Source organism: Dermacentor silvarum, chromosome 5 (assembly GCF_013339745.2).
Source record: "Dermacentor silvarum isolate Dsil-2018 chromosome 5, BIME_Dsil_1.4, whole genome shotgun sequence".
NCBI lineage: Eukaryota > Metazoa > Arthropoda > Arachnida > Ixodida > Ixodidae > Dermacentor > Dermacentor silvarum.
Genome location: NC_051158.1, coordinates 162,854,647 through 162,872,927, shown reverse-complemented (window position 1 = coordinate 162,872,927; position 18,281 = coordinate 162,854,647). Strand labels below are relative to the sequence as shown.

The 18,281-nt window shown below is 49.0% G+C and overlaps 1 protein-coding gene across 1 annotated transcript in view; it reads left to right on the top strand.

Moving 5' to 3' along the window:
* The window catches only part of LOC119454523 (translation initiation factor IF-2-like), a 62,659-nt gene extending 51,098 nt beyond the window's left edge, over positions 1–11,561 (top strand). Inside the window, exons 7-8 of the mRNA XM_037716428.2 lie at positions 5,937–6,042; positions 11,474–11,561. Of these exons, the coding sequence (XP_037572356.2) occupies positions 5,937–6,042; positions 11,474–11,543 (176 nt within the window). The 3' untranslated portion in view covers positions 11,544–11,561. The remainder of the gene's footprint in view (positions 1–5,936; positions 6,043–11,473) is intronic.
* The last annotated feature ends 6,720 nt before the right edge of the window (positions 11,562–18,281 follow it).

Here is an 18,281-nt window from a genome sequence, read left to right as displayed (position 1 = left end):
CGGGTCAAGGGATGTGAGATGTGCGCCACCCCATATTCTGGATATCTCTTCGGTACACGTTATGACGTCACCTCGCAAGGTACGAATCGCTGTTGAAGAAGCGAATCGTAGAGCTACCTGCGCGGCTAGAACCAGGCTTGATCGGGCTCAGCAGACTGCTGTGCAGAGAGCATTAGAAGCCGTAGCTCGCCGTCGACACCGGGCGGACAGTTCAGATCGTTCTCGTCAAAACGAGACGAAGAGGCTTTGCCGCGAAGACCCTGTTGTGCGTGGTGCCGAAATTGGAGCTACTCTTGAGCCGCTCCACCAGCTTACGCTGTGACTGTGCTGCGTGTGCCGCGCAGGCCTGTGACTTTTTTCAGAGGTGCTGTATGCCTCCTCTCTGCATGTTAATTTTCGGCTAGCGTACAGTACAGGATGCTCCTCCTCGTCTTCGCCACCTGACTGAGGACGACTCCCAACCCTCGGTCATTATAAATCGTCGCACTGCTCGACGAATTCCTTATAACAGTCTATGCTCTGAAGCACTTGGCCATAGCTCATAACCTTTTTCAGGTGCTGAACTGCGCTTTCTTTTGCCTCATTCCATCGAACCTTTTCAGTTTTGTTCGGCATATTAATGCATTTTTTCAGTTTTGTTCGGCATATTAATGCATTTTTTTCGCGTACACGTCACTTTGACGTGGTGAGTTTTCGCGGTTTTGTGAGGTCGCGTAGGTCGGAACCTTTACGGTACAGTAGGTCGGAACCTTTACGGATCCGACCTACTGTACCTGAAGTTGGTTTTTCGTGAAGGCCTTACGAGCATCACCTTGTCGCCAAATTAAATGTTCGCCTACGCGCGTTGCTGTCATAATACGCCTTCGCGGTTTCCCGGGTCTCTTCGAGGTTTTTGCATCCAGGTCTCGCGAGACACTTAAACGATCCCGCAATTTTAAAACGTAACTCACCACCGTCTGGCTTTCACCTGTTCCTTCCCACATTTATTTAAACATTCTGAGGGGGGGGGGGGGGACAAATCGTCCGACCATACACCAGCTCGGAAGAAATGAACCCCGTTGCCTTGCGTGGGACCGTTCTGCAACGCGAACAGTGTTGCTGGCAAATAGTCCTCCCAATCTGTTTTGTGTCCATGGCACAATACACGTAACGCTGTCTTAAGCACCGAGTGCATATTCTCAACGCTTTTTGACTGTGGATAATACATGGAGTGGTGTATCAGCCGCACACCACACCTTTCTAGGAGCGTCGTGGTTAAAGCACTTGTAAATACCGTCCCCTGGTGGGCCTGAATGCAGGAAAACCGATGCGCGCAAAAGCGGACAATAGAGCGTAGACTATCTCGGTGGAGCTAAGCTCCTTCAAAGGAATCGCTTCAGGAAAGTTTGTCGTGGGTCAGAGCGTGGTCAAAAGGTACTTGCACCCTGATCGGCTCGGTGGCAAAGGCCCTACTGTGTCTATCACCAGCCGACAGAACGGCTCCGTGATTACGGGGACCAACTTTGAGGGTGCCTTGCGTATATCTCCCGGCTTCCCAACTCGCTGACACGCGTCACAGGACCTTACATAATTTTTCACATCCTTAAGGCCACTAATATTCTAACAAAAGCCTCTCCTTGTTTTGCTGATTCCTAGATCGCCCGACCAGTCATTTCCATTACAAAAATCAGGAGATCCACCCGATACCTCTCCAGAACGACTAACTGATCTAGGCTCCGGCCCCTACGATCTCGGTAATGTCTATACAGCAGTCCTTCCTCTTCGTGGATGGTCACGTTGCGCATAGCTATGCCCTCTTTCGCGTTGTAGTGTAAACGTGTCAGAATCTGGTCCCTCAGTTGCTCTGCGCTGAGCGACTCCCTGTGCACCCGGAGAAGGCTGTCAAAGACCCCAGAGGCAGGTGAAGTTCTTGTCTCACCTGACGATACTTTTCTCGCACCCTTGGGCGCAGCAGCTTAGAGGCAATCTGCTTCGCTGTGCCAGGCGGTTCACTGATCACGTTAAAAAGTAGCACAAAACACAAACGGCAATGTAGAAGACTTTGGCACAAGCTCTGCTTGCGAAAACGAGTATGCGGCCGCAAGCCACTGCGCAGTTGAGACGTCGCTCGTTGACGGTCGGCGCCGTCCATGCGGGTGGAGAGACTCAGCCGATGGTTTGCACGCCGGTGTGCGGCGCAGATAAGGTTACAGAAACGTCGCTTCCTCTAGTTCACGCTGTGGCGGCTAGACGCGGTATTTTGCGAAAAATGCAATAAATTCATTATGTACCGCTAGCTTATGCCTGAAAACTATGTTGTGTCAACCAGTTTCCGCACCTACGCTTTCATTTAGGCTGCAAATTTCGGCGGAAAAAGTTTTATTCAGTATCCCTTTAAATGTTATTCATGCTATACGAGCAGTTGTTTAGCTAAGAAACCAATAAAATAAGGACTTTGGCCCACATATTCAGCAGTAAAGGCTACACGCGCGAGATTCTTGCACGAGGACGTGCTTCAGATGCACTAGCAGTCGCGCATCAGGTGCGAACTTTAGAAAGCGTTTTATTATTTCGAGAGAAATTATATGGTCACTCCAGGCCTATTTCTGTCATCGTCGCCGTCGTTGGCATTGCCACCGCCGTGATGTTCCGCATAAAGTCCGAGGGCGATAACATCGTCGCCACGCGCCGTATCCTGTATGTGCAACTAACAGCGTGCGAGGGTAAGCCCGCGGTGGCGGCTCATTCTCGCTCGCGCAAGGGAGGAAAGCGGGAACGAAGCGTGCCGTCTTCCGTCGCACGCAAGGCACCGGGGGGAGAGGAGGGAGGCGTGATGTTCTACTTTGGCGGCGGCTGCGTATGGCGCGGATTATTGCGGCGTACGAACCACTGCAGCTTGCACAACATAATAGCTGAAATAATATGCGCCCACGAAAAACAGAGCTGCTCGTAACATTTATGCGATGATTGTTAAAACAAATGTCGCCATTCGCAGGACTGAAACATGGGAAGTTACGAGGGACTCCTGCAATGGACTTTATGGCGATGCTTTACAATGCGTAATTACAGCGACTGATGCCTTGAAATTATGAACGTCAGACGGTTTTCAAGTAGAATTTTCTAGTTACGAGTGGCCTTTTGTTGGCTTCTTTTGAAGCCATGTTCATTCGCCAGGTGCATTGCGACGTATGATGCTGACATATTAAAGTGAAAATCCTCATTACAAGTTGCACACTTATCCGTAGTTAGATCGGAAGATCTTTTGGCCTGCTGCCATGCCTAGCTCCGTAGTCTGCCCAGTGCTACTGATCACAAGGCGAAAATGGCCTAGAGAGCTTCCTTTCATCAACCTACTGGCAATCGAAACGAGCCTTTGAGGCAAAAAGCTGTGGGGCGTGAAAGTTTAGAACAGGTGGGAAGAAGTCGAAATATGCGCCTAGTCACTCGACCGCGGTGCAAGCGCGGCGCACGATATTTTCGTAGATTGCAAATGCTTGCGGTTCAAATAGCAGCCCAGTTGAGGACCAAAAGTGTCAAAAAGAAATTCATAGAACGAAGTCAGTGGTTGGTGACCAAGCGAGATTTGAATAGATTTCAATAAAAGACATTAAGCCGTGGAACATGTAGGAAAGGAGAAATAGCGCCTCTTTCCCCTATGCAACCTTCTTCTTTCTCTGGCTCTTTCAACAAAGGTTCAACTCCATGGAGGAACCACCTAACGAACCTCGATGTATTCATCTCTGTAGCATCTGCTCATCACACACTTTCAAAGCTGCTGAAACCAACGTCCATTGTCGACATACGTCAAGAATAATTCGTTGTGCGACCTCGTATCATCAAGACCGACTTTACGCAAAGCTGTTTCTCTCGATTAGCAACAATAATGTTTTAAGTTGCCAATAATTAAGTGGCCGTAGTTTCACGGATTGCCCGTATAAGGCTGCTGCATTTGAAACTTTGCCTGCGTATACCGCTTTCGATAACTTGTCAAGCATCTTTACAAACAGAGTAATTCATTCACACACATTTTACTTCGCAAGGACGTTGGTCATATATACGTAATATGCTGCTAAGGCCGTAATTGTTCCAGACACATCGAACTTCGTTATTATATTACTCGCAAACAGACCCTCATTTTAAACGCGTGCCCTATTTACTTCCCCGAGGACATGGGCACTTCGGGGAAACAAGCTACAGACATCATATAATGCACGAAAATAAGGAAATAAACGAGAGTTCAGTGACTATTTGCAACGCTTTTGATTAAGGCAAGAACAAGAATGTTTCACCACGCGCTACACTTAACATACCCTCTATTTTTATTGAGAAATTGGTGACTTGCAGATTTGTTTTAGGACTCTTGGAAACATTGTGGATAACAACAGTATGACACTCTGAAATTATAGCCTTTTACAAAGGCTATATATAACCTACACAGAATAAACATTTAGAATTCGTCATTCACAACATCCTTCCTGCTTTACCGAATATAAAAACGTACCTCACCCAGTTAACCGTGGAGATAACCAACTACGCTCCTTGTAAAACGCATCAAAAGATGGAGAAGACGAGTATTCGGCAAATGTTTTGAAAGCACATATTTACCCTACACACTCATATATTTCCGTACACGTCACGCATAGAGTGGTACCCACTTCCTAGGAATATAAAGCTATTTCTGTTTTGGCTCTATCATAGAAGCACATAAACTTTGTAAGCGTCTAATATAATGCATCTTACACAGGCTAGATATGAGGGTTTAGCAATTTTCAATAAACTACTAATCATACATACACTTCAACGCTTGCCTACGTATTGTCCCTAACATTTGCATTTTCTCAAAATATAAACTTCGTCCAGCATGTAGTTTTTTTTTCTTCAGAAAACCGTGGAAACAGGCACATGACGTTTTTTGAGTGCTGCTCGTCGCATTAACAGAATCGTTGTAAAATCCGTACCAGTAAAGGAAAACAAATATCCGTGTATTCGGATATCTGGATTTTATTAACAGAATAACGACTCAGCAGGGTAAGCAGGGTATCCGCTTTTCGATTCTAATAACTGGTAAATAGAATAACCGGATAGCCGGTTTTGCCGCGAAACCGGTTTTATGTTGCAGCACTAGATCTGATCAAGTTTTTCATTTACTTTATTTCAGCTTAATTATTAAGTTACCCTTCTACAGTACCAACAAAGCCACTCTTGCATGAGAGGTGGACTGGCGAGACATAAAAATGCAAGAACTAAAGACGGTTGATGACTACGTCTTGATGTTGCCACTCAATCTCACCGTAACGTCATGTATTTTGACGTCTAATACGGTGTTATGACCCACCGCTTCCATCGCATCGGTTTCGGTTTATACAATCGCTGAGGCACCGAGCACCACCCTCGCCGGCTCCGACCGCCGCATCCGAAGCGCCCGTGCATGGTAACCCGAAATATGCCCGAACCCATGTAGTGCTGCAGACAGCGCCTCAGGACACAAGCAAGCCAGAACACCTGTAATTGCCAAGCAATGTGCATCGTAATCTAAATAACAAGTTATAAACATATATCCTAAACCTTGGTTATTTTTTTATTGTTGAAGGTTGACTACATTACATTTTTAAGGATGAACGTAGCAAATTATAGGAACTGATAGCAGTTATGGTAAAGCCAAAACACAGGTGCCTTGAAATCTGACTACACGCTAGTGTACTGCGCTTAGGGTTTCGGCACAAAACTTGGACACAAAATATGGTTCTCATTTTCTTTTCTGTAACACTTTATCAATCTAAACTTAGTGTTTTTGTTTTGTATGGTATCGCTTCGATACGTGCACCCAGTACAGGGCGCCATCATACGGTTTCGGAGAATATGAAACATTCTTCATAATCATAGTGTGATGCTTGTGCCAGCCTTCATAGCCTCGAAGTTGCCTCGAACCAGTCTAATTCACCTCGCTCGTTTCGCAGTATCGGGTAACATTCCTCATGTGCCCAGACCGGCCTTCAGTGGAGCGCGCCGCCTGCCGCCGGTGCCCGAGTCCCCAGTGCCGGCTCGCCATTCAACTCCAGAATGGTACGTTTTGAATATTCGCTCAAAGCTGATGGTGAATCAGGTTCTGCTTGTTTGTGGACCCAATCACGTCGACCATTGTGGTAGCGCCTCGCGTTGCCTAGATGGCTACTTGGTTGGAAGCCAGCTTCGTTGCCTTCGGGAGCATGCAAAGAAAGTTCGTCATCAGCACTAATGAAAATAACGATCTTCCAAATGCACTGCAAATATCTGAGAGCCTAACTATAACAAAAAATGGGAATGCATAAAAAGCCTATACTCCGTTTCATACAAAGCATCCGGCACTAACAAAGCAGGACCTCTCTTGGCGCTCGCATTGACGACCAAAATATATTGTCAGATGCGAATGGAGCCTATAGGAGTGCGTCATGTAATTAGGTGTACCATTAAGTCTCGTACTCCTATATATGCTGCATTACATTCAATGCGTTCCACCTGTGAACTTATCATCGAACGAGCAGAGTGACACACATCTGCGACCACAGTGCACCACTGGCCCTCGCGACCAGAACTTCGTACGTGAGCAGACACGTGCATGAATATTTTCGAATTTAAAACGACCTTGTGTACATAAGTTGTAGCAGTAATACATGCAGCATAGTTATCCAATATGAAGTGTCGCAGATGAAAAACTAATGCACAGCAAAGAGGGGTGTCTGCACTACTGACTCCCGCAAGCTTGCCTGCTTAGTATGAAACAGCATTTGTTTCACATAACGAAGATATCCAGAAACCTCCATGCAAAATATTATTACTTTTGAAATACGACTGGGTATGCCATAAGAAGCGCGCAAACATTGTCGCATTGTGTACAGCTAAATTGAAACTTCGACGCTAATGTTTGCATGCACGTGTTCAAATTGGCAAATTAAGACTATATTGATGTGTAACAGCCTTGGGTCTCTTCGCGCTGTTTGCATGTTATTTTCTAGCGGACATTCCAATATACTGCCGCTGTTGAGCCATTTCGTTTCCACAGTTCGGGATGCAGTTCGGTATTCCTTTAAGCTGCGTTCTACAAAGCTCTCTCAAAGAGGAAGCCTCGAGTTAGCTCGAGAAAACATTTAGCTTTATTTGATGACAGCACTACTTTAACAATATCGTATGCATACACACGTATTTGCTTATCAGTCGGAACGAATTTTCTTGCAGTGCTACAGGATCAAACGAGCATATTTCGTGGTTGCAAATTAAGCAGCTTTCATGTGTTCCAATGCACAGGTATGCAGGAGAGATTGTTCGCTTTAGAAGTAAAATGAAATTATGCAGTTCCAACGCATATTTCAAAATCTGTTCCGAATCTGAGCTCTCTTGAAGCCGGTAACGAAATGCTGTAAATTGGCCGATTTCACCCCTGCGTCTTTTGCCTAAAGAAAACCGGCAAGCGCGCATATGCTCTAGCGCACTTGCGCAATGTGTCAACTCTTACATTGCATTGTGTTTATTTATTTATTTTTATTTATATTAAATGTACCACCCGCTTTTTGGTCGATCGCCAGGGGTAGTTATGTGTCATAGTATGGAAGTTATCATCATCTTAAAAACACGGTGATCATCTCAAAGAGCTCGTGCGATTGTGCCCTCGTAGTTAAAGCAACGGCCTTATGGGCCTTGGGGGGCCGACGTTCGATCCCCTCATCGTGCACGTAATTCAAGATTAGGAAGGCGAGATAACTTGCGAGATCGATTTCTGTGGGCATACACAGCACACCTATGAAGTATCATCTGGCAGTGTGGATTCAAACGCAATTAAATTCAATTTGAAAGTACAGCCTTCACATCTTTAAGTAGACGCAGCAGCATCACATTAGAAGAGTGTGTACATTTGACTGACATCGTCGAAAATGCTTTTAAACGTATGCAAAACCACGACGTCCTATACGACGCCGTACTCACGCTACCGATTTTTCCGTTTAAATTAGTGGTCTGCCTAGTGGTGTGAAGAAGCGTCAAGAAAGAACAGCTTTGAGCGACAAAGCAAACGATACATCGAGGGTTACTCGCGCTTGTTCACGAACGAAAACTGAACACGACCTGAAGTAGTTCAACTTGAAAGTACGTACGCGCAGACAACCGCAATGTGCAGCACCTCGCGACATCGGCATCAACGTGGCTGGATTTGAGGCATAAACAACCACAACCTCGCGTCAAGGGTTTTTGTTGCACTTATGCCTACCATTCTGCACAGACCAGAAAAGAAGCAGCAGCAGGCGGCAGCCATGGTCAGGAAGAGAGGTGGAGGGCGTTCGCAACGAAAGTTTCATGAAGAAAGACAACAAAATGTAAATTTGCCTTCGTGTATACAGGAAGGCAGCTGGTCCCAAAGCGGCGCTAGCGTAAACTTGTGCCGCCGCCTAACGGCAGCTGCTGAAATCAATGCAGCCGTTCCAGCAGGGTTGCCACGTGAGGAAGGCGGTTGGTTTGAAGACGCGCACACGTGAAAGTGATGGCCCTGATGGACCACGTCTAGTAGGGCGGTGACTCCCGTCTGCAGAACATATTCACCGCTAGATAAAGGCGAGGACATCGCGTGGCACATGTGCGCGTAGAAGTAGAAAAACAAGCAACAACGATTCTCGAGCATCTGCATGCGCGCCACAGTTCTGTGCGTCCCGGTGACCAGCTGTACGTGCAAAACAGCCAAAAAGGTTACGCCCCTCTCGTTGCTCTACGCAATCAAAACTTGGACTGGTCGCTAGAAGCAAGGCACGAAACAATTAACCGTCGTGCAATGAAGCAAGGGAGGCTTTATGTCATTATTACTGGCTCAAAATACTTTTACAAGAGAAAAGATGCGAATAAAAAATTGGGTCGGTACTCCTTAAGTATGAGCTATTCGGGGAAGTATGCAGCAGCACCCAGGCAGCAGCGATGGTCAGGAATGTCCGGGAGGGTTCCCAAATGAAGACGTATTCAGTGATTTTTACTTTTAGGCATGTTGCTCGCTTCAAGCACGTCCAACGGTTAAATTCTTGCTGGTAATCGGAAAAGAAATAATTTTTAGCCCGAATGATTTGATACGCATAAATTTGGCTCAGCTACATTCATTGCCTTTTTTCTTAAATTTGAGGCCATATCTGGTATAAACTAAATGTAAACTGGAAATGTTTAATCACTGAGGACCTTTGCATATCGAGTGCAATATTTTTAGGGATGAATTTTACAAGGTCACCAGGCCATTTGAGCCCAGAAGAACATTATGCGTGAATTCTCCCCCCGACACTAGGCTTCAGTCGTTGCACATGCGCGTACAGCACAAGCATGACATGATGATTTTGCAAAGTTACGCAACCTTATGCGTTCCTGTATGCTATTGCCATTTCTTAGCAGTGCTCGCACAGTGTTGTGTACTCTGGTGTGTACAAAAAAAATCACACCATATCCACGAAGTGAATGATGATGAGTGGGCGAATCACGGGGGGATCATTCGGGTAAACCACAGCTACGGACGAGAGATAAAGAGAGCGCGCGTCGGGAACGAACGCCCTTGTGCAATGCAGCGCCCCTAGCTACGGACGAGAAAAAGAGCGCGCGTCGGGAACGAACGCCCTTGTGCAATGCAGCGCCCCTAGCTACGGACGAGAAAAAGAGCGCGCGTCGGGAACGAACGCCCTTGTGCAATGCAGCGCCCCTAGCTACGGACGAGAAAAAGAGCGCGCGTCGGGAACGAACGCCCTTGTGCAATGCAGCGCCCCTAGCTACGGACGAGAAAAAGAGCGCGCGTCGGGAACGAACGCCCTTGTGCAATGCAGCGCCCCTAGCTACGGACGAGAAAAAGAGCGCGCGTCGGGAACGAACGCCCTTGTGCAATGCAGCGCCCCTAGCTACGGACGAGAAAAAGAGCGCGCGTCGGGAACGAACGCCCTTGTGCAATGCAGCGCCCCTAGCTACGGACGAGGAAAAAGAGCGCGCGTCGGGAACGAACGCCCTTGTGCAATGCAGCGCCCCTAGCTACGGACGAGAAAAAGAGCGCGCGTCGGGAACGAACGCCCTTGTGCAATGCAGCGCCCCTAGCTACGGACGAGAAAAAGAGCGCGCGTCGGGAACGAACGCCCTTGTGCAATGCAGCGCCCCTAGCTACGGACGAGAAAAAGAGCGCGCGTCGGGAACGAACGCCCTTGTGCAATGCAGCGCCCCTAGCTACGGACGAGAAAAAGAGCGCGCGTCGGGAACGAACGCCCTTGTGCAATGCAGCGCCCCTAGCTACGGACGAGAAAAAGAGCGCGCGTCGGGAACGAACGCCCTTGTGCAATGCAGCGCCCCTAGCTACGGACGAGAAAAAGAGCGCGCGTCGGGAACGAACGCCCTTGTGCAATGCAGCGCCCCTAGCTACGGACGAGAAAAAGAGCGCGCGTCGGGAACGAACGCCCTTGTGCAATGCAGCGCCCCTAGCTACGGACGAGAAAAAGAGCGCGCGTCGGGAACGAACGCCCTTGTGCAATGCAGCGCCCCTAGCTACGGACGAGAAAAAGAGCGCGCGTCGGGAACGAACGCCCTTGTGCAATGCAGCGCCCCTAGCTACGGACGAGAAAAAGAGCGCGCGTCGGGAACGAACGCCCTTGTGCAATGCAGCGCCCCTAGCTACGGACGAGAAAAAGAGCGCGCGTCGGGAACGAACGCCCTTGTGCACTGCAGCGCCCCTAGATACGGACGAGAGAGAACAACGCCGAAGCGTTCTCCAGAAGCCGAAAGCTGGCTTCCGGAACCGGAAGCGGAAACGGAACCGGAAGTGGAAACGGAAGCGGAAACGGAAGTGGAAACGGAAGCGGAAGTCGGCTTTCGGTTATACTATACATATACATATATATGTATATATGCGTATACATACATGCATAGCGGTCTCCATGCCAACCAGAGCTACGCACTTCTAGTGAACACTTCATAAAGCTAACTACATGCGGCGTCTCTTTCACGTACGGACACACAACGCCATCTATTGAACAATTCATAAACTAGAGGCGGCTACATACTACTACTACTACTACTACTACTACTACTACTACTACTACTACAACTACAGAGGAGGGAACGACCCACACCCTAAGGAGCTTCGCCCCTAAAATGCATGCAGTTCAATAATTGAACTGATAATGAATAGCGGCAAACTGCTATGCTGTAAAAAAATTGATAGGTGCTCATAGGGGGAACGAGGTGGCTAAACTTTCGCAAGTTGCAGCCATGTCAATCCAACAGATGATTAAGCCACAGAAAGCATAGATGAAATTTAGTGTGGCGTCTCATTCACATGAAGTAATCATAAAATAAAAGGAAATAAAAGTCAACGAGCAGACTACTCGCCGCAGGTGGGAGCCAAAACCCATATCCTCTACACGTCACGTGCAATGTTTTTCATTAAGCAATGAAGGTTAGAATGTGTGACCATCGCTGTCTTTTTTTGTGAACGCCAGCAAACCGTCGCGTCCATTTTGTGCAGGCCAAACGTAACTCTGCGAAACTACAGTCCACAACTGTCACCCATCAGGAAGCAGCCGGGACGTCACTGAAGTGTGCACTGCGCCTCTGCTTGGGGACTTTTTTTTTATTTCATCAATAAATGACGAATGCGATGTCTCCGAAATGCTTTTATTTCTTTTGACAGAGATTTATACTGCGCATTTAAATGCACAATTTATGTAAATTTTCTAGCCGGTGACATCTAAGGTTCTTAACTATTTGACAAAGTATTATTGCGCATTGCTGTGCACATTTTACGAAATGCTTCTTGAATGTGCCAGTATGTTTTCAAGAGCCAAACTGAACTTATTACGCGAGAAGGAGTTAGTCCTTATTGGTACTGGTCAGAACGAAGGGCAAACGTTTCCTTCGATTTTCCGCCTGGGCAGGTGTGACGATACAATAAGTGTTTTCCTATTAAAAAATGTTTGAAAGCATTAACTCGTTGCTCAGTTTCACGCCGTCCACAATGATTGGCCGATCCCTAGGATTGTGCAATGTACAGTTCCCATGGGCATGTGTAAAGCCCCTTGGCCGGCGGAGAACATCATGGAGGGCCACGTCTGCGCCACTGGGAATGTGCCAGTATTTAGGGAAGCTCATTAGCGCAAAATTTGGGCAATGGGAATGTGCCACTGGGTACGCGCGGATTTCGGGGCGGCACCAGTAGATGGCGCACCGTGTCTGCAGGCAAGCGCGAGAGAGGAGCCTGGTTGCAGTGCACGCCTCTTACATGACGCGTTCCGGCTATTCGCATACTCGGGTATATAGTCGTCGTAGATGAGGTGGCGTGGGCGTGGGTCGTTCCGAACTGTAACGTGTGTCTGCCAGTAATAGTGCAACAGCCGTAAATTGCGTTTCGTGCCACCGCCACGATTGCCGCTTCTAGTAATTGAAATAATTTGCTCCTTACACCGATTCAATAATTCTTTCAATACGAAATAAAAACCATGTATGAGTGAAATATAATGTTCATAATCAGAACTGGTTTTGGCACGTAAAACCCCAGAAAGAAGAGGATAATGTTCCGAATATGGAGGCATACAAAGTTGCAATCCGCAAACAAGCAGTTCGTAGTTGAGCGAGGTTTGGCTGTGCGTGTGCGGCTTCACGCCCTCTTTTTTTTATCGCCGTCGTTTAAATCTGGAGATCGGTAGGCGTTATTTAATCATGCTTTCAGTGCTTTGTGAAAAGGCGTGTGAAACAAAAGATGCCCACGTGCCTGAATACCAAGAACATCTCGAGGTAATATAAGATGTTGATAGCTGGAAGCTTGTTTTACTTCGTTTCAATTTACAGAGATTTACAATTGACGAGTCAACACCAAAGTGCGTAAGCTATCATTGATAAGAAGCAGTGAGTGGCTGACCACATCAAAAGCTTTGCTGAGGTGGCAATACATGGTGTCGACTTGCCATCTTAGACGTACTGGCTCGGAGATCTGTGTCTTGAAGCTTGCGAGATTTGTGATAGTGGAGCAGCCGGTGAGGAATCCATGCTGATTCGGAATCAATGTGTTCTTCACAGTAAAAGACAATATGTTGTGAAGAGCAAGCTAAAAAAAGTTATACGTGGCACAGAGAAGAGACATCTGGCGATAATTCGAGACATCGGCTTGACAGTATTCCACATGTGAGGGCAAAGTGGAAATATTCAAGGAGATTAAATGTAGATGTCAATACTGGGGCAAATATACTCCCGTAAGCTATTAAAATTGCGGAGGGGATGCCAATCAGGGCCGCAGGATAGGGAAGGTTTCAAGCGCTTAAGGCATTCGCTGATGAGCTTTTCATCAAACAACACATAGCCAGATGTAGATGCCGTTGTGTGCTGCTGACTGACACCTGCGCGCACCAGCGTTGAAACCTGAAGGATGGAAAATGGGCGGCAGCAAGACAATCCGCGACTGCTTGGACTTCTACTCCTGTAGAGTCGAGCAGGTGAAAACACTCTGCGATTACTAGAGCGCCTAGCGGACATACTTCCAAAATTCCGCCGGCCGGTCAGAGGCGCTCTTCTCCACAGATGCAATATATGAGTCATGATCCCGCTTATACAGGCGTTTGCGAAGAGTCCGAAAAAAGCGCAATTCTTTTCTCCACTCATTATTAGGCACAGGACTTCTGTATTGACGGTGCGCTCGATCTTTATACTTTAGGGAAGTTTTAAGTTCAGATGAGAAACAGTGGGGACATTTAGAGCGTTTAGGACTGTACAAAGGAATGTATTTGCGCATACTTCTCAAAACAAGCTTCGCAAACTGATCTACTTGATCATCGACATTGGTTTTGTCTGTGACCAATCGGTGGTGGAGAAGAAATTGTATAAGCCAACATAATCAGCACGCTTGGAAGCAAAGCGAGAAGATTCATTAATGCCAGGCGAGGAGTTTTGCCTCAAGGCTGACACAGAGGCAGTTATCTTAAGTGATGGGAGAAACTTATCGGGACGCACAAGAGAAATGTCAGAAAGGGAAACATCTATAATTTGAGCATTCGACAGGCAAAGGTCTAAAACATTGTCACAGGAATTTGCGATCAAGTTGTGCTGCTGAAGAGAGCAGAAGGACAGAAAATCTAGCAGAAGGCTGCATTTGTTCTCTATGTAATAATTATAATGACAATATGTAAGAGTGTCCCAATGAATTCCTGGTGTGTTAAAACCACCAAGAAGGATTACTCCGTGCTTCCTATGGGCGGATAAGATACTTTCAATAAAAGAGATAACATCATCAACCAAGATAGGCGAAATATTCGGTGGTGCATCATCATCATCATCATCATCAGCCTATATTTTATGTCCACTGCAGGACGAAGGCCTCTCCCTGCGATCTCCAATTACCCCTGTCTTGTGCTAGCGTATTCCAACTTGCGCCTGCAAATTTCCTAACTTCATCATCCCATCTGGTTTTCTGCCGACCTCGACTGCGCTTCCCTTCTCTTGGTATCCATTCTGTAACCCTAATGGTCCACCGGTTATCCATCCTACGCATTACATGACCTGCCCAGTTCCATTTCTTGCGCTTAATGTCATAGGTGGTGCATAGAAAGTTCCAATTAACAATTTTTCACAGCATGCTAGGCTGACTTCAAGCCAAATCGACTCCTGTACACTTTGTATGTCATTACACCTTACAAATCTCAGTGGAGTGTCAGCAGCAATCAGAACGCCACCACCTTTTTGTTTGAATCCACTGAAGTCCCGGTTACTGGGGAAGACGTAATGTGGTGGAAAAAAATCTGAAGAGGAAATTTCACTGTAGGGCCAAGTTTAAGAAATAACAGAAATAGGAAAAGACGACGATATGACATTGGGAAAAAATTCACGTGCCTTGGTGCGAAGTTGCGTATTATATAATAATAATAGCAATTATTATTATTATTATTATTATTATTATTATTATTATTATTATTATTATTATTATTATTATTATTATTATTATTATTATTATTATTATCGCTTCTGGATGCATGCGGCGGGGAGTCAACACACGCTGGCAGTTGCAACGGCGGTTGCTGCGGAACTAGGACGACTTCTTCGGCTGATCGTCCAGTGAGCCCGCTCACCATTTCGACAAGACTTCCCCAGCGTGTCGCTTACCCCGGTCAAGGCTAGTGCGCGTGCGTTGCCACTTTCTGCGGGATGCCGCTCAACGCAAACGTATCTGCCTCGCCCCTCTGTTCATCGTAGTAGTCGCTTCTGGATGCATGCGGCGGGGAGTCAACACACGCTGGCAGTTGCAACGGCGGTTGCTGCGGAACTAGGACGACTTCTTCGGCTTATCGTCCAGTGAGCCCGCTCACCATTTCGACAAGACTTCCCCAGCGTGCCGCTTACCCCGGTCAAGGCTAGTGCGCGTGCGTTGCCACTTTCTGCGGGATGCCGCTCAACGCAAACGTATCTGCCTCGCCCCTCTGTTCATCGTAGTAGTCGCTTCTGGATGCATGCGGCGGGGAGTCAACACACGCTGGCAGTTGCAACGGCGGTTGCTGCGGAACTAGGACGACTTCTTCGGCTTATCGTCCAGTGAGCCCGCTCACCATTTCGACAAGACTTCCCCAGCGTGCCGCTTACCCCGGTCAAGGCTAGTGCGCGTGCGTTGCCACTTTCTGCGGGATGCCGCTCAACGCAAACGTATCTGCCTCGCCCCTCTGTTCATCGTAGTAGTCGCTTCTGGATGCATGCGGCGGGGAGTCAACACACGCTGGCAGTTGCAACGGCGGTTGCTGCGGAACTAGGACGACTTCTTCGGCTTATCGTCCAGTGAGCCCGCTCACCATTTCGACAAGACTTCCCCAGCGTGCCGCTTACCCCGGTCAAGGCTAGTTCGCGTGCGTTGCCACTTTCTGCGGGATGCCGCTCAATGCAAAAGTATCTGCCTCGCCCCTCTGTTCATCGTAGTAGTCGCTTCTGGATGCATGCGGCGGGGAGTCAACACACGCTGGCAGTTGCAACGGCGGTTGCTGCGGAACTAGGACGACTTCTTCGGCTTATCGTCCAGTGAGCCCGCTCACCATTTCGACAAGACTTCCCCAGCGTGCCGCTTACCCCGGTCAAGGCTAGTGCGCGTGCGTTGCCACTTTCTGCGGGATGCCGCTCAACGCAAACGTATCTGCCTCGCCCCTCTGTTCATCGTAGTAGTCGCTTCTGGATGCATGCGGCGGGGAGTCAACACACGCTGGCAGTTGCAACGGCGGTTGCTGCGGAACTAGGACGACTTCTTCGGCTTATCGTCCAGTGAGCCCGCTCACCATTTCGACAAGACTTCCCCAGCGTGCCGCTTACCCCGGTCAAGGCTAGTGCGCGTGCGTTGCCACTTTCTGCGGGATGCCGCTCAACGCAAACGTATCTGCCTCGCCCCTCTGTTCATCGTAGTAGTCGCTTCTGGATGCATGCGGCGGGGAGTCAACACACGCTGGCAGTTGCAACGGCGGTTGCTGCGGGACTAGGACGACTTCTTCGGCTTATCGTCCAGTGAGCACGCTCACCATTTCGACAAGACTTCCCCAGCGTGCCGCTTACCCCGGTCAAGGCTAGTGCGCGTGCGTTGCCACTTTCTGCGGGATGCCGCTCAACGCAAAAGTATCTGCCTCGCCCCTCTGTTCATCGTAGTAGTCGCTTCTGGCTGCATGCGGCGGGGAGTCAACACACGCTGGCAGTTGCAACGGCGGTTGCTGCGGAACTAGGACGACTTCTTCGGCTTATCGTCCAGTGAGCCCGCTCACCATTTCGACAAGACTTCCCCAGCGTGCCGCTTACCCCGGTCAAGGCTAGTGCGCGTGCGTTGCCACTTTCTGCGGGATGCCGCTCAATGCAAAAGTATCTGCCTCGCCCCTCTGTTCATCGTAGTAGTCGCTTCTGGATGCATGCGGCGGGGAGTCAACACACGCTGGCAGTTGCAACGGCGGTTGCTGCGGAACTAGGACGACTTCTTCGGCTTATCGTCCAGTGAGCCCGCTCACCATTTCGACAAGACTTCCCCAGCGTGCCGCTTACCCCGGTCAAGGCTAGTGCGCGTGCGTTGCCACTTTCTGCGGGATGCCGCTCAATGCAAAAGTATCTGCCTCGCCCCTCTGTTCATCGTAGTAGTCGCTTCTGGATGCATGCGGCGGGGAGTCAACACACGCTGGCAGTTGCAACGGCGGTTGCTGCGGAACTAGGACGACTTCTTCGGCTTATCGTCCAGTGAGCCCGCTCACCATTTCGACAAGACTTCCCCAGCGTGCCGCTTACCCCGGTCAAGGCTAGTGCGCGTGCGTTGCCACTTTCTGCGGGATGCCGCTCAACGCAAACGTATCTGCCTCGCCCCTCTGTTCATCGTAGTAGTCGCTTCTGGATGCATGCGGCGGGGAGTCAACACACGCTGGCAGTTGCAACGGCGGTTGCTGCGGAACTAGGACGACTTCTTCGGCTTATCGTCCAGTGAGCACGCTCACCATTTCGACAAGACTTCCCCAGCGTGCCGCTTACCCCGGTCAAGGCTAGTGCGCGTGCGTTGCCACTTTCTGCGGGATGCCGCTCAATGCAAAAGTATCTGCCTCGCCCCTCTGTTCATCGTAGTAGTCGCTTCTGGATGCATGCGGCGGGGAGTCAACACACGCTGGCAGTTGCAACGGCGGTTGCTGCGGAACTAGGACGACTTCTTCGGCTTATCGTCCAGTGAGCCCGCTCACCATTTCGACAAGACTTCCCCAGCGTGCCGCTTACCCCGGTCAAGGCTAGTGCGCGTGCGTTGCCACTTTCTGCGGGATGCCGCTCAACGCAAAAGTATCTGCCTCGCCCCTCTGTTCATCGTAGTAGTCGCTTCTGGATGCATGCGGCGGGGAGTCAACACACGCTGGCAGTTGCAACGGCGGTTGCTGCGGAACTAGGACGACTTCTTCGGCTTATCGTCCAGTGAGCCCGCTCACCATTTCGACAAGACTTCCCCAGCGTGCCGCTTACCCCGGTCAAGGCTAGTGCGCGTGCGTTGCCACTTTCTGCGGGATGCCGCTCAATGCAAAAGTATCTGCCTCGCCCCTCTGTTCATCGTAGTAGTCGCTTCTGGATGCATGCGGCGGGGAGTCAACACACGCTGGCAGTTGCAACGGCGGTTGCTGCGGAACTAGGACGACTTCTTCGGCTTATCGTCCAGTGAGCCCGCTCACCATTTCGACAAGACTTCCCCAGCGTGCCGCTTACCCCGGTCAAGGCTAGTGCGCGTGCGTTGCCACTTTCTGCGGGATGCCGCTCAACGCAAACGTATCTGCCTCGCCCCTCTGTTCATCGTAGTAGTCGCTTCTGGATGC